The 22732-nt window shown below is 41.3% G+C and overlaps 1 protein-coding gene across 2 annotated transcripts in view; it reads right to left on the minus strand.

Annotated features, from left to right (window-relative positions):
* The window catches only part of rsrc1 (arginine/serine-rich coiled-coil 1), a 155462-nt gene that overhangs the window by 128024 nt on the left and 4706 nt on the right, over positions 1–22732 (minus strand). For both annotated transcript variants that reach the window (XM_086035252.1, XM_086035253.1), the window contains exons 3-4: positions 22536–22652; positions 1085–1282 (exon numbers count right to left, since the gene is read on the minus strand). In XM_086035252.1, coding sequence (XP_085891378.1) covers positions 1085–1282; positions 22536–22652 — 315 coding nt within the window. The remainder of the gene's footprint in view (positions 1–1084; positions 1283–22535; positions 22653–22732) is intronic.

Here is a 22732-nt window from a genome sequence, read left to right on the forward strand (position 1 = left end):
AAGTACAGTTGCATTAAAGCGTGGAGAATCTGAGAAGGTAGCCAGGTTTAAATGATTAATAAAATTAAACAGACCCGAACATATTCCCCACTAGTTCTTGTTCCATGTCGATTAATCCCACATGATTATAGTATCCAGCAGTGAAGGTATAAGTAGAGTTAAAAAGGAAAAGGCACAGCTCGGTCATCCTCACTCCTGCATCCGACCCCTCCGGCGGTTGGCCGCCTGAAGCTTCCACCCTCGAGGCGGGCCAACGACTGTCGTGCCAGGTGACCACCGAGGGAGCCTCCGCTACGAACCCCATTTAAGTGAATGACAGCAGTGCCAGCGCTCGTGATTTATTTATTTTTTTTTACCATAAGCTTCAATATTTATTAAAAAACTGGGAGTTGCAACAAAGAGCTTTTTTTTACAATTACATCCAAGTAGTGGCATATCATTTTATATGACTTCAAGGAAACAAAATATGTGAGCATGTGACATTGTAGGAGGAGGAATTAAGCATGTTATTCTGGTGGAGACTTGAATAGTAGTTTGACCTGAAGCAAAACATCCCTCTACCTATAAAAGACAACCTGTTAAGTCACCAATGCAATTCGTTGTGGTTCCAGATCTCAGCGAGAGGTTGAAATTTTCTAGCTTTTGTCCCATGACAGAAGCATTAAAGTCACCAGAGATGCATTGAATCTTGTTATGCAGCAAGACTTATTGCAGGTGGACCACGAGTGGCAAAATGTGAGTTTAAAGGTATCAAAACTTCGACAAAGTCGCTAAATATGGAATAACCTTCGACTCCTCTATCACCATGTCATCGTCTCTTACAAGAGGGAACTGGATCAGATTATCAGAAGGGTGCAGGAAGATGCTTGATTGCAGAAGGAAATTGAAGGAGAAAAGAGTGATGGGTAAAGGGATTGAGTGATGGACGGATGGAAGGATGATCAAGGCTAAGCTTCATATTTGGCCTTTATTATACTCTGTGTGTCCTCTGTGGAGTGGACATTAGGACTGTTGTGGGAGCCACCCAGCATGCGAGTCTACTGGTGCACGTACACTTGAATGTCAGGGGTTATTCATCACTTACCCCTTTTTCTCCACCTTGTCCTTGTTTTTCTCCCTGTCCCTATCCCGTCCCTTGTCTCTCTCCTTGTGTTTATCTCGGTCGCGGCCCTTATGTCGACTCCGAGTCCGGTCTCTGCTGCGGCTCCTTCGGCGCCCGTGGCTTCCACGGTGACTGTGGCTACCGCTCCTGCTGCGAGACCGTCGGTGGCGAGAATGAGACCTAGAAGATAGAGGACATGTTTAGGAAACTGCAAATGAACAAAAGTGCAGACTAGGGATGTAACGAAATCCAATTTAAATTGGAGCATTTTCATTTTGATCATTTAACTGATCCGAATCAAATCATTTGAAAATGTATCCCATGTATCAAGAAACGTATCAAAATGTCTTTTATGCGAGACGCACACAAGGTATGAATCTGTCTAAATCAGTGATGTTGCTGATGATTTGCTGTTTCTTTGAATTTAATTACCGTATTTTACGGACTGTACATCGCTCCGGAGTACAAGTCGCACATGCCATAAAATGCACAATAAAGAAGAAAAAAAACATATATAAGTCGCACTGGAGTATAAGTCGCATTTTCGGAGGAAATGCATTTGATCATATCCAACACCAAGAACAGACATGTCATTTAAAATTTAAATGACGAATAATTTAGAATAAAAATATAATAGTGGCAACAACAGGCTGAACGGTATGCTTATGTCACATTAACGTAACCACCCCCTCTCGGAAGCCAAGTTGTCTCTGTCGCGTAACGCTAATAAATGTGTCCATATAAATCAAATTAAGAAAATTGTGCACTTAGTACACATCATTTCCACCGAGCTACGATGGTAACATTTAGCTAACATCCACACATTACAAGAAAGTTACGGTAAGATAACTTTAAACTCACCAAAATGGTAGTCATTGTCTTTGCTTTTAATGTACTTGTTGGACGTGCAAAAAATCTGTGCATAATGATGGTGTACTATATCAATGTATTGTCTGGAGTGTCTGGACTACGTGTGGGGGTAAGGTTTGATAATATTGTCAACTATATATAATGTCATTTCTTCTTATTTTTCGCTTGTTTTGTAGTAGTTTGTCAAGAGCGATGGATGTGCCATTTATCCTGGTCTCATTTTTTGTTGTATAACATAAAGCCGAGCCTTTGCCGAGGGGTGTGTCAACTTTTTTTTATATCCTCAGTTTTTTTATATCCACTGTAATTAACTCAGGTTGTGTAGTTTGCTTTTGTGCCACGTTTGTATTTTTATTTTTTGGAAAGAGTGAAGGTGGCAAGAGAAGATGAATATTCACCCAAGGTTACAGTGAAGAAAGTGGAGTCAAACTATTCTGAAAAAACTCGGCTGGTGACCCCCGTTAAGCGTTACATTTTTGATAGCTGGAAATAATCAACAGTGTTGGGATGTGTGAGGTGCATCAATGACAGCAATAATTATATATAGAAAACTTTTGGTTGAACATGTGACAATAAGTAATGTTAAAATGTCCATTAAAACAAAATGGCCTGTTGGCAAAGACTAAATTATCCATATGTGTGATATGAGCTTGAATGTTTGTCTACATGTGCCCCATGATTGGCTGGCAAATAGTCCAGCGTGTATCCTACCAATCATCCAAGGTCAGCAAGGACAGGCTTGGTGACCATAAGTAGTATTGAAAAAATAATGGGTGATTATCACCTATAGAGATAGTAAAAAAAGAAAAAAAAACACACATACACAATAACATCTATGGATAATTGATCTTGATTTTGCTTTTAGAAACAACGATTGAAATAGGCGCCAAATGGATTGTGGTCAATTTTATAAAGCAAGCTCGAGACAGTGTTGATTTTCAATGCACATCGTATATATATCATAAATCTATATAGAGTACTTCTAGCTCTCCTACAGTCTCTGTGGTTTCTGTCAATAGTTTTGACAATAACATACAGACGATATAATAAAAGAATAGATAACATGACTTCAAACCGCTGGAAAAGTAGATTAAATCGACTGCAGATGACAGCCCACCTGTCTTCATGGAGTCGTTAGAGGACATAGAGGCAATGTAATTCTTGTGACTGTCACCAAAAGGCTTTCTTTAAGCGCTCCGCGTTCATCTTTCACTGTGTGGGTGTAATGCCACAGTTACATAAAATCAAGCACACACACGCTGTGGCGATATAGCCAATTAGAGGTAGGCTCAGAGGAGGACCAGTCATCGGTATTGATCCCGTTTCTGACCTCCTGGTCTCCAAAAGATTTACAGTGGAAGATTTACTCTGTTAGTTAAGACACACAAGCCCCGCATAGTTGTATACACACAGAGACGCACACGCCGTACATGTATCCATTGTGTTGGCAACAGACATGAAAAGCATTGGGTATATGAAGTCATAAAGTAGCATTTCCTAATAATAACACTTCATTTTAAGCAAATGTGTGTGAGTGAGTGTGATTTTGTCAGTGTGTACATCATGCTACTGTGTTTGTGGGAGAGCGACCACAGTGATTGGAAACCCCAGTAGAAATCAGCTGCTACGATAACGTTATTTTCCATCATCTATCATTTTATTGATTTGTCTATAAAAACAGTCAAACCTGCTGTCCACAAGCTTTATTGCTTCCCCCCCTCCTTTATTAGTTTGCAGTTTGGGACATCCACAGCTGTCTCTCTGCCGACAGAAAACTAATCATTTTCATCGGACGCCTGTCACCATACAAACAGACAACAGTCTGACAACTGTTGCTATCAATTAGGAGCGGAGGAGACCGTCGCAATCGCTGGAGACGAGCTGCGCTATTTCAAGTCGACTCTGTTAGAGAAGGGAGTTGCAGTCGGGCTTTATTTTTGTGATAAAACGTTGCAACCTGGGCTTGACTCGCTTTTGTCCCGGCGTGAACAAATGTCCATCTAACAAGCCATAGTCAAAGCTTAAAGAGAAAAGTCAACCCAAACATATTTTTTTCAAGAATATGTTCTATGCAAGCCCACTAGTTGAAACAAGGCATTCTGATAAATATCGCGTTTGTGGAATAAGTTAATCCACCCGTTTTTAGCCAAAATGACATCTCAGAGTTGCTCAGGGCTCAGATAACGACCAATCACCTGTTTTCTGAAGCCGAACCATGATTGGTCGTTGTCTGAGCCCTGAGCATCTGAGATGTCATTTTTAGTCGACAGAAGTGACAAATTGGCCGTCCCCTGAGATGGCTAAAAGCAGGTGGATTTTGCTGCTTAATTCATATTGCACACCCACAATATTAATCAGAATGCCGTATTTCAACTAGTGGGCCTGTAGACAACATATTCTTGAAAAAAATATGTTTCGGTTGACTTCAACTTTAGGTCTAAAGCCCCCAAAAAAACTAAGGATTAGGGACTCACCTGACTACTTATGGGAGCTTTCCGCTGGTGTATCAAAAATCATGTTAAAAGAGAGTCGTTTCTCTGATTTACCCCCAAAAAGTTGAGATGTTCTAGTAGGCTTTTTAGTTCATCCCCAATTGAGTTATTGACAGGTCAGAGGTCAATTTAATAGTGCGGAATGTTATGATATGGTTTATAATGGTCTCATTTTTTTAAATCACAAAATCCTGGCATTTGAACAGGAGTGTGTCGACTTTTTACATCCACTGGAAGTTGCTGCTGACTCTATAAATACAAGTCGTATTAGTTTGCACTGTTTCAAACCTCAGTTGCTTGAAATAAATTGGAATGCTTGAAAGTAACTCCAAACAGCAAGAACAAGTGATTAAAATGAGCTTTTTATGGACTAAATGATTTCTTGAACTTTGATCTTTTTTTGTTTGTTTGATGAATCCTACTTTCCGTACAATTACTTTCTCCAAACCTTTTGTCAACTGAATAACTAAGATGCAGCTGAGCAGAACCCCAAGAGTGAGCACCAATTTGAATCAAACATCTGATCCAGAGGTAAAAGTATTCATTAAACACAGAAAATTTGATTGAGTGTGTTTATCAGTGTGTACCAGAGCAGGCATTAAGCTGCACAGAGAATCACAGCTAATAGGAAAAGGGAAAGAAAAACATTGGCATTTTGGGGGCTCAGAGTCTCCAGGCGAGATAATTCATCAATGGTACAAACAGACTTTGGAATGAGTGACTCTGTGTGTTGACAATGATTGCGCATGTTTGTAATCAACAGTACATGAGGGAAAAATAGGACAGAATTTCAGCGTTCCAAGCTTTCGTCTTGCATTTCCCGCCAAGCAAACTGCGGCCAGAAGCCGCAGATGCATTGAACACGATCTCAGTCTCCGTTTTTGTCTCCCTCCTCTCCCTTTCCCCAGTGAAGAAACAGCCCACTTCTGGGGTGTGTGGCAAATTAAATTTACTGTAGTTAATAGAGTGAGCCTGTGCTGCTAAATGTCAATTTCCTGACCAAGTCCTTCCCCTTGGAGAATGATTAGCTAATTTGAAGCTGGGGATAAATGGGCTAATGCAGGACACACACAGATAAACAGTCGTGGCTGGACCCCATGCCAAGTCTTTACTCTGCTTTACATTTCATTGGCCTTATTATCTCCAGGAAAAATAGGTGTCCCTTTGGCCTAAACATATTTTCATTTCTAATAAAAGGCCCTTGCTGTTTGCCCCCACATATGAACCCCCCATACACATGCTGCCCCCCCCCCCCCCCACACACTGGCTTGTTTTGCTATTCCTCCCTCGTTTCACCATGCAGTCCATTAAATCCCAGCTTTGCAATTGGCTGCTACCATTTTCCTGGTAAATTATCAATAGAGTAATTATGCGGCATGTTGGGAGCTGGGCTAACGCTTATCACCGCTGACCCCCTGGCGCGCGCCGGGATATGATCCCTCACCGCAGCCCATTGGGGTAATTATGTGGCCGGGTGTGAAGCTGGATGGTGTGCTACCCTTATCAGTCACTATTCTATTTCTGTATTTTATTGAATATTGGACATTAATGGCAGCGACGTGTGTCAGACCCAGGTGAACGTCTCCACTGGCATCTGACCCCGGCTGAGTCATTATTTATACCGCAGCATGTAGGGAGGCGTGCTGAGCATCAACATAGGCGCAAGATGAATCCCTTATCTTCAAGCAATTTCTGCAGAATTCATTTTGTTTCCTCCTTTCTCCATCCACTATCGAACGCTAGGAGCTGAAAACAAAGTGCAACAATATTTATGCAGATATGCTGACATAATTGGAGGAACAACAAATCCAGTGAAGTTCTTACAGCTGCCTTGAAAAAAAGGGTCCCTATCCATTAGACTCATATGACCGGAGATGGACAGCCTACTGAGCCGAACGCTATCATGTTTCAGAAGACGTCAGCGATAGTGACCCATGACTGACCAAGATGTTGTTTTTTTTCAACCAGCAGAAACCCTGTGACAAGAGAAGGAGAGAACTAATGATATCATCACATTATCATGACTAAATTCATAGAACTGAATCATTTTGATGAAGAGAAATGCCGAGCCCTCACAGTGTTTCAAAGTGGAGAGAATGGCTTGATTTTTCATAGTTTTATATAACGGGTATTTTTTTTTTTTTTTTTTAAATCATTCGAGCAGGGCTCTTAACAAGACATTCATTTTCACTTTACAGACACATTCGGAAGTTCTGATTGGACATCTTGAGACCCAATGTTTTGGTATGCTTATGCTCCTATACGTCCTTAACCAATGCACCCTGATCAAGCACAATCATATAGTTATACGTAAACAACTCACCCCCACCCACACACAAATAGGGAATTATAGCTTACAAAAATGCTTGCTTGGCAACAACATTACCAAGCAGGAGACAGACTGAAAAAGAAACGGGACACATTTGAAGAACTTCATTAATGTGCTGGTCCCCGTCGAATTATTTCAACTGACAGAGCACACAGCAGCAGCTTAGTATTCCGACTTAAAAGTCACTTTTCTCTTTTTTTCTGGCATTTCAATGTGTCTAAAAAGCACCTTGAGTGAGCAATGTGTATTTGCTGCTGCCAAAAGACGTGGAAAACAGCTGTTCCCGCCTGACGCTGCCAGCTGAACGGAATGCAAATATGTTAACCATCCAGAATTTATTACTTTTGAGTGCTCTTCAAACGCCACGGCAGACACAAGTTTAATTTATGATATTCCTCTAATTATGAGAGCTGTTGAAATCATTTCCCAAGCTGCTTCCTCCTTCCAAACAGTCACATTATCTGTTCCCTCGGTCCACAGCGCACGCACACATGCACATACACACACTAAACGCACAAGGAATCGCTGCAAAGTAGGTGATTGTGAAGACAATTAAGACAGCAAAGGCAGAGCATGAAAGATCCACAGAGATGTTTTTTTCCCCCTCGGTCCTCCCTCCGCGTCATAAAAGCAATGTTTAGATTTGTCATAATCTGCTGTTTGCTTTCAATTTAAGCAGGCATCAACACAAACGTCTGCAGTTGCCACGCTGGGCTGTGAAGCAGAAATGAGACGGCGTGTGGACCACCCACCCAAACACACACATACACACACAGTTACAGGCACAAGCCACGAGGTCAAGTCATTTAGCAGAGTTCAAAGAGCCCTTAGATCTATATGAATCGACGCCGGGCAGCCAACGATGAGGGCAAAGACGAATTTGTGAAAAAAGACGCTTTGAGTGCGTGCGGTGATTAGCCGGCGTTTTCTTCGGCACATGTGCCGAGCGTCACTCAGCCGAGCCGCCGCAATCCTAAACTTGGCCGTCTGGTGAGCGCCCGCCACCTTTGACCCGCGCACAGCCAAAGCTTGACATAACACCCATTAGCAGCTGGAGATGTGGAGGCCTCGGCCGCAAGGTCAAGTGAAGGTCACGCTTAGACTAGGTGCTAACTTGCAAACTCGCTCACAGTCACTCAGGCAGACTGAGGCCAGCTTTTTCCACCCTTTGCTTTCCCACCTTGCTCATGCCATCCATCACAGCGCTCAAACAATTAGTTATGGCTGGTTAGGAGGGAGATGTTACTCATTGCCAGCATGTCCGTCTACAAGAGGCTGGACAAGTTGGTGGATGGGACAGTGTGATTGTGACAACAAACTTTGCGCACCATTCCTACCCTCAAAATCTGAAGCTTTTACATAACATTTTGTCAACTCAAGCACACTGGCTCTGGTTTACTTTCATGAACATTTCATACAAATACCAAAAGTAAACAACAGGCCAAATGTTTGATGTAAAATGATATTTCATCTATTTCAAATGGTCAAAAATAAATATACAAATGAATAAGTCCCCAAATTCCTGTTATTCTCCCAGTATCGTGAGAAAGGTTTTTTTTTGTTACTACAACAATTCCCCAAAAGTTTGCTTAACATTTTAGTGGCACTTAACTCATCCAGCCCCAGACATTTTCAGACCCCAAAAATATATATAAATAAAGTCCTAGGATTGAATGACTGGGCTGTGAAAAGACATAAATATGTCTTTGGGATTGAATGAGTTGTAATAACAAACCCATTAGCTTCACGATACATCAAAGCCCGTGTCCTCTTTACCGGATTGAGAAAAACTAGTCTCGGTGGTAATAGAACTGTCGGTGCCATGTTTAGCCTGATGACCATGCTAGCTGAAACAGGTTTTGTATTAAGGTCATGTCGTACGCTTGACGTGCTTCGGTAATAAGCAAAGTCCGTGTTGAGCAATTTTAATATTAACTTAAATGACTAAAAATACTATCATCTATAATTCCAGTGCTCTTACTGGTGTTTTGGATTTTTACTATGGTACTGTTTCAGTATCAGTACTGATGTACTTTATGCAGGTATAGGATTGAAATCATAATTTTGATACCATGAAAAAAATTATAAAGTGCAGTCATGAATTAAATATCGGGATGTATAGAGGAAACTGGCTCCAATTAGCAGGTGTGCTCCGCTCGCAGAAGATGTATTTTTCTGCCTCTTCTACACATCACATATTTATGAAGTGGCGCAAGATCTGAGGGCCCTTGGCGAAACAGCCTTTTATTGTTTAAACGTGGACTGTTGGGCCCCGTGTGCTTAAGTGATTTAGGAACACGCTCACAAGTGCGGTATAAGAAAAATCATAAACGCTGAGACAAACCATGTGGGCGGACTGTAACAGGCACCAAGGAAGGGGCCGACAAAAAGCAGACGTGCATTCCACTACTAAAGGGAAACTACACTTAATTAAACACCCAAGGAACAATTTGGGAAAGGACTTTGTTTAAAAAAAAAAAAAAAAAAAAGCAGCACTATCGGTTTCCAATATAAAGTTGTCTTTTGACATAACTTGGCTTGTCAGGCTTGTCTCATTTTTTTCATAAGCTCATGTCACGATGAACACGGGCCAGCGGCAAACAGCCCATCAGGAAATTAATAGAAAGTGAAAAGAAAATACATATGACCACACTTCCCATAAAACTACTTTTATTTCTCGTACTAATCCTCAATGGAGGACATCCAAAAACAGAAAGTTCCTGTTTTTTTAATATTGTTTTACAAAAACTAGTTGCGTAATATTGAAGAAGACCTCAAATTGCTCAATTTTGACCAACGAACTCATGGCCGGTAGCACTTTCACGTCATATAATTTCATTAAATCGTTGGTGATGGGCTGAAACCTCCTATGTCACAACTTGGTACAGTTCATATTTTTCCACAAATCTATAATATTGGTCAGTCCATGTGTGGGTGTTATTTTTACATATTTTTGACTGAAGTGTTGAAAATGGTTTGGGCTCTTTGACAGCGTAATGTTTATGTTTGAACAAAATGCTGCTGTTTTTGTGGTCTCCTGAAAAGCGATGACTTTGGAAGTACAAGGATTTTGTCCGATGCCAAAGAAATACTATTTCATGACTTGGAGATTTGGATATGTAATATTATATATATACATACTATTGATATAAGAAATTTTGATTAACATTGTTATACTTTGCATTGTATTGTAATGGAGGAGCAAAATTATCAAGTATCTCTTAGCATGATGTAAAAGCAGTTGCATGTGTAAAGAAAACAACTTTTAATCTGTCCAGCATGTTCCTTTTTCCCCATTTTTTTTCCTAACACTATTTCAATTTCTGTCTTCTAACAGTTGGGCTTCATTCTTATCACGTGTGAAATCCAAGGCCCGGGAGCCAGATCCGGCCTGCCACATCATTTTATGTGGCCCGCAAAAGCAAATAATGCGTATGGACTTCATGTGTTCGTGCTAAAATACCAAAATTGCAAATTGTCTTCACTTTTAAAAATATTGCAAGTATTATTGTGTTACTAAGGTTAGGGTTGGGTCAAATATGATTACAGTTACATTTGCCAGTTTTATTGGCCTCTACAATACTAGTTATTCATCAGTTTGTTGTATGTATCACTGGCGTCGTGTTATGTTAAGATTTGATAAATGTCACAGTTTTTCAGAAATCTATATAGGTCAGTCCACGCTTTATTTTTATTACAATTTTTTTTACCAATCTTAAGTGTCAAAAATGGCTTGCGTTCTTTGATGACGCAGTGTTAATGGTTGAACAAACATACCGTTTTTGGGGTCTCCTCAAAAGTGATGATTTTGGAGGTACAAGGATTCCACCTGACACCAACGATATGTAATATAAGGCAATCATATATTTATTTGGGTTAACAGACATAATGGCCCTCCGAAGGAAACCATAACTACGATGTGGCCTGTGACAAAAATGAGTTTGACATCCCTGCACTAACCCTCTAACAATATTACAACCTTATTCTTGTAACACTACGACAATTTCCAACATAGCCATTCTGTCATTATAGTTATAACTTTAGTCTTACAATTAAAGCATATTATCAAATATTTTATTCTCAAAATGTTTTTCGTAATATTAGGACTATTTTTCTCCATAATTGCACATTTTTATTCCTTTCCAGTTCACCCACTAATATTCCTTCATATTTTTTATTAGTATGGCGGAGCCACAAATTACAATCATTCTGTTATTTTAATAACGCATACTGTGAGTTTATGGGGGTATCTGGCTTTCGTCAGCTTCAATTGCTTGTCTCCATTTAAAGTAATTGAATGTTCCCCCGATTTTGATTTCAGGCCAAAATCAAGAGTCACACAAGTGATCTGCTCTTTGGTGTGCCCAATCACACGACGGTTAGACGTGTATCCTTTGGCCAACCCGTTCATTTCCACTTTCTGCTCGCATCTTCAGACCAAACAGACGGAGGGGACAGCGAAGAGGAAATACTGAGAAAGTGTTTCATTACATTCAAAAAGACTGTCAAGGTTTTAGTCGGGCCGCACATGATCCTTGTTTCATTTCTGTGCCACAACTAAATGAGTGGACGTGTGATTGAAACCACGTGTGTGTGTGTGTGTGTGTGTGTGGGTGAGGGGGTGTGCGCGCGCACGTGTGTGAGTGTGTGTGTGTGTGTCCATAGCCCACTGACAAGTACGGGCCCTTCCATTAGCTGTAATATGCTCTCAAGTTGTCCACTTGGGGAGGGGATGAGCGATGATGGAGGGCAGTTTCTTTTTTTTTTTTTTTTTTGGCAAGACAATGCACGTAGCGCCACTTTATGATGAGTTAACACACACACATACGCATCAATGATACCGGGCTATCACTGAAATGCTCTCTTCGTGAATATTACTCAGAAAAATCAAAAGATCAAAAGACAACACATTGAAATATTGTTACATAGCAAATGTGCTCACACTTAGTTTCAGGCTGTGTTGATGATTGTCAGCTAAAAGTCAGCATTGTGCCAGCACATTATAAAGACATACTTGCAGAAAAATGTCCATATGGTTTGAGCCGGATCATAACCGGAGTTCAAGGTAAACACGCCTGACTGAGGTTTGTCCATGCACGCTCTCTTAGCTCACGTCTCCAAGGGCCCACTCAAAACCTGGCCACCGCACACACACTTCCCTTTGTATGTGTGTAGCCTGGCTAGGAGATTATTAACGAAGTCCCTCTTCGTTGTCATGTACATGAAGCTAAGATGGAGACTGCAGTTTTAGAAGAGTTGTTTTTAAGTCGTCTTTGACAAAGTCAAAGCTAGCGATTGAGGGTGTCTAACTGTCACCCTGTCAATAAGGGAGAAGAAGGCTACATTGCAGCCATTCATGATCTCAGAGGGCCTCTGCTAAAAACAATGCCAATACAAAAACATAAGTGAGTGTGTCTTGACCTGTGCCAAAAATGAAATGAGGAGATATGGCCGCATTTCAGATGGATTTACACCGCAGGTCTGCTAGCCCAGTTGCAATTTAGTGCTCATATCAGTTTTTTTTTCCCAAGTGTCTATTAACATTTGATTTCAGGTGACAGATATACCGGTAGTGCATTTAAAATCTCTACACACCCCTGTTCAAATGTCAGGTTTTTGTGATGTTAATCAAATTAAATGAATGAGAGTGATAATAAAAATCAGTTCAAATCTTTTCCACCACTAGCATGACCTACAAAATAATCAAATTTTTTGTGAGGGAATTAAAAACAAACTACTCAGATAATGTGGTTGCACAAGTGTACACACCATCTTAAAACTAGGATGTGGCTGTGTTCAGAATGAATACATCACATTCAACCTCATGTAGAATGTGAATCAGCACACACCTAACACAATTTCAAGTGCCTATGATTAACCCCAAATAAATTTCAGATCTTCAACTTGGTCCCCACCTTTTTTTTTTTTTCAGAAGTGACAGCTATTTTGAACTGTTCATAATCCTTGCCACCTTGACTAAGGCCCCGGTTCCCCCTCCAAAAAAAATAAAAAAAAGTCAGCCCTAAAGCATAATGCCGCCACCAGCATGCTTCATTGTAGCTATAGTGTTCTTCTGGTGATCACTTTTTTTTTTTTGCACCAAACATACCTTTTGGAAAAGCAATCTTGCTTTCATTGGACCATAACACAGTTTACCACATACTGTATGTTTGGGGGATTTTGTAACATGCATTGGGGAATTTTCCTTCCAAACAATAACACTGCTACACTCTTTTTAATCTCCTCACCATCTTCTGTCTGCCAACAAATGTTTTCAATACATTTAAGTGTGATATCATTTAACTCACACTGTTTTCCACATGTAAAGCCATCCTTTTTTTCTATAAAATGTAATCTTGTTAGTATTTTGTACGGCTGAAAAGGGTTAATTGGATTTTGGATATCAATTCCTGTGGGAAACATCACTTCAGTTTCCAAACGATTTGGTTTTAATCAGACTTTTTAGAACGGATTACCGCTAATCGCAAAAAAAAATTGGTTCCACCGTATTTATCTAGTTAGTGAGTTTTTTGGAGAGATAGAAGTGCATAATCCAATAAGTGAAATAAATGATATGGGTGGGAATCAAACTTCAAAACGTTAAGTTGCGGGCCGTTTTATGAGCCAACTCGGCAACTACTGCTTCCAATAAAAGTCAAAACAGGACAGATGGCGCATTTGTTTTTACATGGGTTTGGAGCAGATTGTCAATCAATCAATCATTATTATTCGGCCTCTATAGCAAGGTGACCTGACCGCCACCAACAGCCACCATTTACGTAGCCACTGCCCTACAAACAGTGAGCTTTGTCTCATGCAGATCTGGCTGTGAGCAACTGGTAGAGCCTCCTGTGCTCTGTCAGTGTCTGTCTTGTTCTCTCGCTCTTTGCTTGGCAGCCCAGGGTGTTACCAGACCGCAGGCCGCCAAGCAGCTCCAAAACAGCTCTATGACAACACACGGGTCCTGCCAATTAGAAATAATTAGACAGCCATTTCAGTGGCAAGTCTTTTTAAGTGCATATATAACCATGCAATGATGCTTATTAGGCGGCCCGAGCCAGCGAGGAGCGCGGCCTCAAACGCTTTGGTGCTGCAGAAAATAATTATGCCAGTGATCACAAAGCGAGCTGCACATCTCTGTACTTCACCTCCACGCGTTTCAAAAATCCACTTCATTAGCTCCCGTAATTAATCCTCCAATAATTGCAGGAAAAGCCCAGTTTACCTCCCTTCGTTTCTAATTATCATCTTATAAATAGTTATAGTTCTAATTAATGTGTTCATTAGGCAGGATATTTCTCTCAAAGCCTCGCTGGAAGCCAAAGGTCCGGCTTGGCTCTCTCTGAAGCCTAAGCAGCCAGAAGGTGAGGCCATCCTGCCTGCATTTGCTTTTATTTTACTACATTCAACCTCCTAATTGGCATTTAAAACCCAATTTGGAAGAACTTCAAGAAGCTTAAATGAGGGAGAGAAAATGAGATTGAGAGAAGGAGCAAAGGAGAGTGAGAGAGACAGAGATACAGTTGGTGCTCATTTTCTAATGCCAGAGCTGAAAGCATGGACAAGCCTTTTTATTGTCATCAAGTCCACACAATGAAGATTTAAAATTTTATTTGACATGACACAGGTCATAAGTATACAAAAACGTAATTATTTGTCTGGTCACCTTGCTACTTCAAGAGGACAAATTGCCAGAGGTGGCTAAAGTACTCACATTGTGTACTTAAGTGGAAGTACAGATACTGCATATATACTAGAGATAGACCGATATGCTTTCTTCAGGGCCGATGCCGATTAGTAGTAGTCAAGGAGACCGATAACTGACATTTGGAGCTGATTTTCAGTGAAAAGGAAAATATTGGCATTAAAATCTAAGGAAAAATGTAATCTTAACTTTGTTGTAACGTCTTTAAAGCGGAAGTCAACCCAAGCATATTTTTTTCAAGAATATGTTCCCAGCAGGCCCACTAGTTGAAACACAGCATTCGGATTAATTTTGCGTTTGTGGAATATAAATTAAGTAGCAAAATGCACTTGTTTTTAACCATCTCTGGGGGTGGCCATTTTGTCTTCAGTCGACTGAAAATGACATCACAACCGCTTACAACGACCAATCACAGCTGACCTGTTCTCTGAATCTGAGCCGTGATTGGTCGTTGTGAGCAGTTGTGATGTCATTTTCAGTCGACAGAAGACAAAATGGCTGCCCCCAGGGATGGCTAAAAATGAGTGGATTAACACTTTTTCCACAAACGCAATATTTATCAGAATGCCCTGTTTCAACTAATAGGCTTGCATAAAACATATTCTTGAAAAAAATATGTTTGCGTTGAATTCCGCTTTAAGCATGTTTATTGAACAATGTTTCAGGTTAGCATAATGGTGACTTTTTTAAAAAATTATTATTACCAGAATTTTTTGGCAGTATACAGCTCTGTTATTAAATTCTAACAAAAAGTTCACATTGATACTAATGGGGAGAAAAGGAGGAAATCCCTTGCTGTTATTTTGGGACCATCTTCCTGACCTCACGTGACTGCCTATGTGAGACGATGTGTGATAGCTGGTTTTGAGGTACCCTTTTTTTTTTTTTTTTTTTTTTTTGAAGTGTACATTACGCAGTGCAGACTAGGCTGCCACTCCGGGGAGTAGGCTGGTATGTTTTTGAGACTGTGGGATGGAGAGGTGTGCTGGAGTGGTGGAGTCAGGTATTGGAGGATGGCTGGTGGTGAAGGTGGGGAGGGGAAACAACGCTTGCGGCGAGGCGAGGATGAAAGCGGCTGTCTGTGTCAGTCACTTATTCCTCCCTTTGGTAAATAAAGGTTTCTGACAACAAAGGCGAGCGGCGCTTGACTGGCCTTTACAGTGGATAAATAAAAAAAGACAACACAGAGAAAGAGTGAAGAATGAAAAGGAGACGGGAGCAGCGCCGCATCAAAAATCGTGGTTAGATCTCACAATGGGGAGCATGTTGAGGTTTGTGGAGTAAACCAGGTCATCTTTCAGCTTAAATCAACACCTTGCATGTCCGCTAATAAGCAGGAGAAGGAAGAATGGGACAATGCGTCACCCCGTAAGAGAAGACCACGTCAAAAGGACACGACTTAAGGGGAAATGCCTTTGCAATGGCTTGGGCTGAACAATTCATTTAATTCACATCAACATCGCAATGTAGTAGAACGCAATTTTCAAAATGCAAAGGCTAAAATTTTCGGCAAGTGGAGGCGGCTTGGGGGGATAACCCTGCTCCATTTTGCTTATATTTATTTATTTGTCTCTCTATTGATACAGTGTCTAGATCTTGTTTGTTAAAAAAAAATGGGAATCTGACCTTGAAAACATAATCGCATATAAACAAACGTCCCTTAGTACAATACAATGAAGTCTTGTGGTTCTTTCATGAAAGTCAAATCTTTGCATTTTGTTAACTAAACCAGATTTCACTTTCCTTGTCCTCAAACATACTCAATCCAGTTTTCCCTTTAAAAAAGGAAGTGACACCCAAAACCACCTGCTACATCACACACACGCACACACTGTACAGTGTGCATTAATATCCGACACTTGGGGAATTACTGATCTAGGTGGTCTGGTTCAAGATTTTGCCCAGCTCACCTCTTGTCTTCATCCCTCCCTCAGTGTGACCTTACACACTCTGTGTCGGAGCAAGACGGGAAAAGCTATCTAGCAGATGTACGACACCTCATCTCATACAGGGGAGGGAAATTGCTGAGTGAAATACATACCAAGCCATTGCTCAGCTTTGCACACGCACACACGTGCACCCACACCCACACACACACACACACACATCCCCACACACACGCACGGACACATATAAAAGTGAAGTGGTTCTGTGTTTTGCCGGTAGAAAATAGAGGACATGTTCTCGGTCCAACCTAGCCTGATTCTGTAGCCATTAAAGTGCTCTTCTTTGCTTGTGTGTGATGATGGATTAGGATTAAGTTGAAAAAGGAAAATAACATTTTCTTGAAGCATCCCTTCACCTGCTCAACAACTAACCGCTCACTTTGGGGAGCGCGTAAATATGAATACGACAGCGCCAAGGTGACTGCAGTCACGAGGAATGGCGCTGTGTTAAGAAGCTTTATTAGGTGCTGCTGCACAATCTAAATGACATCATTCTGTCGCTTTACAAAGACAATAATGCTGTTTAAATTGAATTTAATGTTTCATGAGGAAAAGGCGGAGGATTTCCGTGGACTGGGTTTGTTCATTTACAGTTTAATGTGAGCAACTCTTCACATCGTGAACACAGACTTTTTTTGGGGGGTGGAGTCAACTAAGCTCTTGGGCATTTCTGAGGTCCACGGGATTTTGGGTTTTGGGTCTGACATGCATCACACTGAGAAGCATTTCCCTTTACAACGGAGCATTACTTGGAAAGGCAGAATTTTTGCATAAGATGACCTAATACCTCGGCCTGTGTTTAAACCAGCAAGTCTAAGGGCAACCTGTCTGATTGACTGACTGAGCCACACACGTTTAACCGCGGTGGCGGTTGCATGTGACAGCATGGCGTCGCGCCTGTAGACCGAGCGCAGCAGAAGTCGCGCCTGTGATCAGGCTGTGATGAGAGGCTACGTCGCGTTCGTCTGAACCGGGCTGCACGCGCACATCACAACGCCGTGCGGCACTGTGCATATCTGCACATGCATGCTCCGCCGGCTGCTCGTGCGCTTGCTGGCAGGCCCCATGCACACGTAACACACACACACAGGCGTAGAGAGAGGCCGGGTATGCCTGTTCAGATCAAAGAGAATAAACATTAATGGCAAATAGGTAATCTGCTCCTCTTGTCTGTTTTACATTTCAGGGCAAGATTGACTGCCTCTGGGGGACCAGGCCCTCCTGATTGAGGGCACGGGGAAAAAAAAGGAAAGAAGGGAAGAGCGAGGGAGTGAGCCACGATTGATTGTAACCACATGATAGACCATTATTCTTATTTCATGTATATTTGTATTCTTATTCATACAGGAGCCATTGGAAAAAAGGTAATCAGGTTCCCCACTTTAAACCGTCTCACTATAGTCCTAATCTTCCTTTCGGATGCGCACATTGTTATTCCGATTTCTCCACTCACCACTAGATCTGTTCTCTATTTTGTCTTTGCTCTTCATTTCGCGCCCACTCTCCTGCATTCAACTCAAGTCCTCAACTTTTGCCACTCCCTTCAAACTTCCCGTCCTCTCCATCTCCTGCCTCTCTTGGGTGGCCGCACTCCCACCACTCGTTCATATTCCGCTGGGGGGGGGGGGGGCGGGGGGGGGTTCGGAGTAGTGTGGCCTGGTTGGCGCGGGTTACGCGCTGCATCTTATATCCTATCTGCGTATCCATCATGAGGTCCTGTCCACTCAATCCTGCACTGATCCATCAGCCAGCATCCTCAGATGCACACGCCATACGACTGACTAATGGCCCTGGAAGCACCTGTACAGTCCGAGTCAGCCTTGCTGTCCATCGACTGTGGCAATACAACACTTGATATACCATATACAGTGGATTTAAAAAAAAAAAAAAAAGTCTACACACCCTTGTTCAAATGCCAGGTTTTTGTCATACAAACCTGAACACTTGAACCCCTGAATGCTTTGAGGGACAAGACGGCCGCACTTCTGCAAGAGAGCAAAAGGCAAGCTTTGGAGTTGGCGGCTTGTGTCTACTGACTCCCGTGATTGGTTCATGAATCCGTTCATACACCAAATATACTCCATTAGACAACACGATTCAATATGTCTCCCATTTTTTTCTATCTTTTTTCATGTTGGACCCTTTAATCAGTATGGTTAATAACCCCAAAACAGCAGGGCCCAAAAGTTGGATGGAACGCATCAGTATTTTTTTTTTTACCTTACACTACTTTTATCTGGACTTGGAATGGAAATACAGTACACATATCTATTTTCGGATGAAAAAAATAGCCTCAACGCTGCTGCCATTGACGTTAAAAGACGTTAAGTTCATTTTTCAACCGGGCGGTGTGGAGGGGAGTGTGGCTCAGCTTGTCTGTGAATATCATGCTTGTAAGTCACTGTAATGACAAATAAAGTGCTGTAGATGGTGAGGATGCTGTATTTGGAATTTAATATTAGCAGTTTTTGAGAAGAAGAAAAGGATTAGAGGATGACCTTCGGGTTGTGTCATCGATTGTGAGTGCGAGAAATGCCAACATGTTTTAGGTCGCATAACGTTAGGCACCTCGCACTAGCACGGATTCTGCCTTATGCATGGTATAAACTGAGTGCGTGTTGCGGTAGTTTGTAGGAAAGTGTGTGTTGCAATAGTGAGAAAAGATAACAGTTCGTAGATTGAATGACAAAAACTGCATAAAAGCCACGCGCTTTCAGCTCAAGCAATGCAAACAGTCAGTGCGCCTCAGCGCATTTCTTAGTTAATAAGTATTTGGTCATCAAAAGCCTTTTCTCAGTATGCTTTTTGTGGTTTTAGAGTTTGCGGTGTCACTAAAGCAAAAAATAGTGTCAAACTTCCGAACTTCCAAAAAAGCTTGTTTTCTCTGCTTGTCGGTCAGAAACAAGTGTTTTTGGCAAAACCAACCCATGTTCCATTGCTGATTTCTAAAGACTGGAAAGAAGCTTTTCCTGGTGAAAGTAGACAGTCTACTCTTTCTTGCAGAACACAATAATCTGTGGATCCTGGCAGATCAGTCAAAATGCTCGAGCGGCTGGTCATATGGGTATCTCGGCTCTGAAAACGGCTGGCAGTAAATAAATTAATACCCAAATGACACTGCACTGTTAGAGCTTGGCTGGCATAGAGAAATCTGCCTAGCAACAAGTGACCAAGCAAACGGAAGCGCCGGGAGAACATTTCTTTATCCGTGTACTTGTCATTCCAGAGCTGATTGTTAATATGATTTGGTTATTTTATTCCAAAATAGCTATAGCTAGTTAATTAATGTAATGTAATGAAATGGATTTTTTTTTTGCAACATCTAATGCTGCTGACTCAAGTACAGCTTCCAGTCACTTGTGCATATATATAGAATGTATTAATTACATATAAGTGATATATGTAGACACAGCTAAGTTTACGTTTGATTTTCATTTTGTCAGGTCCCACTACTGACCACTTAGCTGCTGTAAAAATTCCGAATTTCCCCATTGTGGAACTAATTACATTTAATTCTATTCTGTAAGTAGTTGCTGCCCCTACAATGTTCGTCATATGAAAATGCCACTGTGCATTTCTGACAAAATTTCCATCGCACTCAATCCCTCTGGCACCTCCGGCAACCCACCCCACCTGCTCCTTGCTAAGCAGATTACACAATTCTGCTAATCATAGCGCTGTATTTGTATGCATCAATGTCATCAGCTGTACTTCTAAATCTCCCAAATCCCCTACACCTTTCATCTCATGCCGCGCCAATGACTCCGTTTTCAGACAGATGTTCTCATTGCCAGCGCTGCGGTGATTGACTGCCTACTGAGGTCGAAGCCATCCTGAAAAGCGTGGCTCCCTATATCCCGCCACCCCGCCCCAAAGAAAGTTGTAAAACGGTGCAGCATCACCCAGCATGTCAAAGGTCTCGCTGCAAGTCACGCCTTCATGGCGACACCTTCGTAATGAGAATATTAAAACACTTGCTTCCCCATTTGTGATTAAAATGATCTCTGCTCCTTGTTCAGCCATACGCAAATAAACAAAAGGCCCCACTCTCCGCATACATTATGAAAACCTTCTCCTCGCGGGTGTGTGTGTGTGCGCGCCTGTGTGTGTATGTGTGAGGGATTTGAAAGAGAAAAAAAACAGCACAGTTTACTGGTTCATTAGCAGCAGATTAGCTATGCTAATGACATGGAACACCACACACGGAGACTTTGCCTTTATGTTGCTGAAAAGGATATGTGAGATGCTACTTTGTGTGTGTGTGTGGGGGGGGGGGGGGGGTGCGTGTGTGTGTGTGTGTGCGTGTGTGTGTGTGTGGGCGTATGTCTGAGTGTTATGTGCGTGCGCATACATGTGTGTGGTGCAGGTGTGTACCCATAAGGCATGCAAGAGTAAGTGAGTCCCTTGAAACAAAAAAGCAAGTAAGTACCCATTGGACAGCACGGTTATCATAATTCAACAAATCAACATATGGATGATGATGTTTTAATCATATTAATGAGTGAATAGAGAGTTGCCATCACAGATTTAGGATGAGTGTAGCACACGCAAGGATGCCTACATTTAGGTCTCCTTTGAGGCAAAGTGAAAGGGGTTCACATACGCTAGCAAAATGCAAGGCTGGACAAAAACGAGTAGCAAATGTGTCCACGACTGAATCTCAGCCAATTTACAAGGCTCTTTTAAATAAAATACTTTCAAAAAAAGTATTATACATTTCAAAATAATATACATTTTAGAGCAGTAATTCCAATACTCCATGAAACCACAATATCTGTGCTCAGCGTACTATATGTAGGAGTCACCACAGCAGGATAATTAATTCATGATTTCTTTCTACAGTTGTCACTTTTAATTTGTATACATATATAAATTGAAAGCACTGTGAGGCAATTTTTCCCCAGGCCCGACGCACACCAAGCAACACGGTAGAACTCAACAATCGCAAACAAATTACAAGTCGGCAACTCAAATCTCGCAATCCACCATGGCACACATAAATATAATAATAATAATAATAATAATAATAATAATAATAATAATAATAATAATAATAATAATAATACTACATCAGATTTATATGGCGCTTTTCTGGGCAACTGGACACCAGTAACTCACAAGTGTTTTGAGGCACCATAGTCTACAGTACTTTTTTTTTTTAACCAAAAACAACACGACCACTACACCAAGGCTTGAAATAAGTGGTTTCACATTGTTGTTTGCAGGTCAAGTTTTTTATTTTGCACCGAATAGCAAAACTAAAACGCCAAGACAACCATCAAAAGAAAGTAGCAGAAGAAGAACCACTTAGACGGTCCAAAAGGTGTTTTTGTTTTTGCTCACGTTAACTACCGCAGAGGTCAGGAGAGGCTCTGTGCGACTTACTCAGTAGCAGCTAGCTAGAAACTGCTTCGGCTGGCTACTAGTGCACCTGAACATGATGTGGAGTCAATCCTAAATCAGTAATCATCACCTGCATGATGGCAAATACGCCACATTTCTAACAAGTATTATGCTCATGAGGGGATGATACGGAGAAGGCGTGCTAAAAGCTAAGCTAACCCACTGACACGGCTAGCACGTAGACAATGACGATGTCGACGTCTTTGTAACAGAATAGAGCATGGTAATTACCACTTTATTTTCTTTTTAATTAATAGTGCTTCTCTTTACACTTTATTTTTACATCTTCGATTGAAACAGTAAATAATAAACTCGGGCCTGTGTGCAAGCCACATGTCTAAGGTCTCAAAATCTTTTGGAATTATGTTTCTATCTGCTACAGGGGGCCGAGATATCAATTATTTTGTAGGTGTTGAATTTCTGGGAAAACCTCAGGTTTAAGAGAGTGATTCTATAGTCGCCCTTAGGTTTTGGGGAGATGTTGAGCCAGGCGTCTTAGGCCTTAATGGGTTAATAAAACCCTTGCTTCAGTTACCTGGAATCAACCTGCGAAAAAATTAATTAACTAATTCAAATTGCTCCATAAAGTTAGAAAGCTGCTCCTCAAATGAAGTTGATTCATAAAACTGCTCCGGAAAGAAGAAAAAAAAATATTTCGAGCCTTGACTATAGCTATTGTTGTTTTTACCTTCTGTCCCGGCTGCGTGACCTGTGCGAGCGGTGGCTCTTTCCCCTGTCGCCGCTACGACTTCTCCTTTTAAGAGATGAACTTCGGGATGAGCTGCTGCTTGAATGTTTCTTTCGTCTTTAAAAAAAACAACAACAAAAAAAAGAAGAAAAGAAAGAAAAGGAAATTGTAAACTTCAAACATACATGTATAAACAA

This window comes from Filicampus tigris, chromosome 7 (genome assembly GCF_054856515.1).
Source record: "Filicampus tigris isolate MCC_2025a chromosome 7, RoL_Ftig_1.0, whole genome shotgun sequence".
NCBI classification, from domain to species: Eukaryota; Metazoa; Chordata; class Actinopteri; order Syngnathiformes; family Syngnathidae; genus Filicampus; species Filicampus tigris.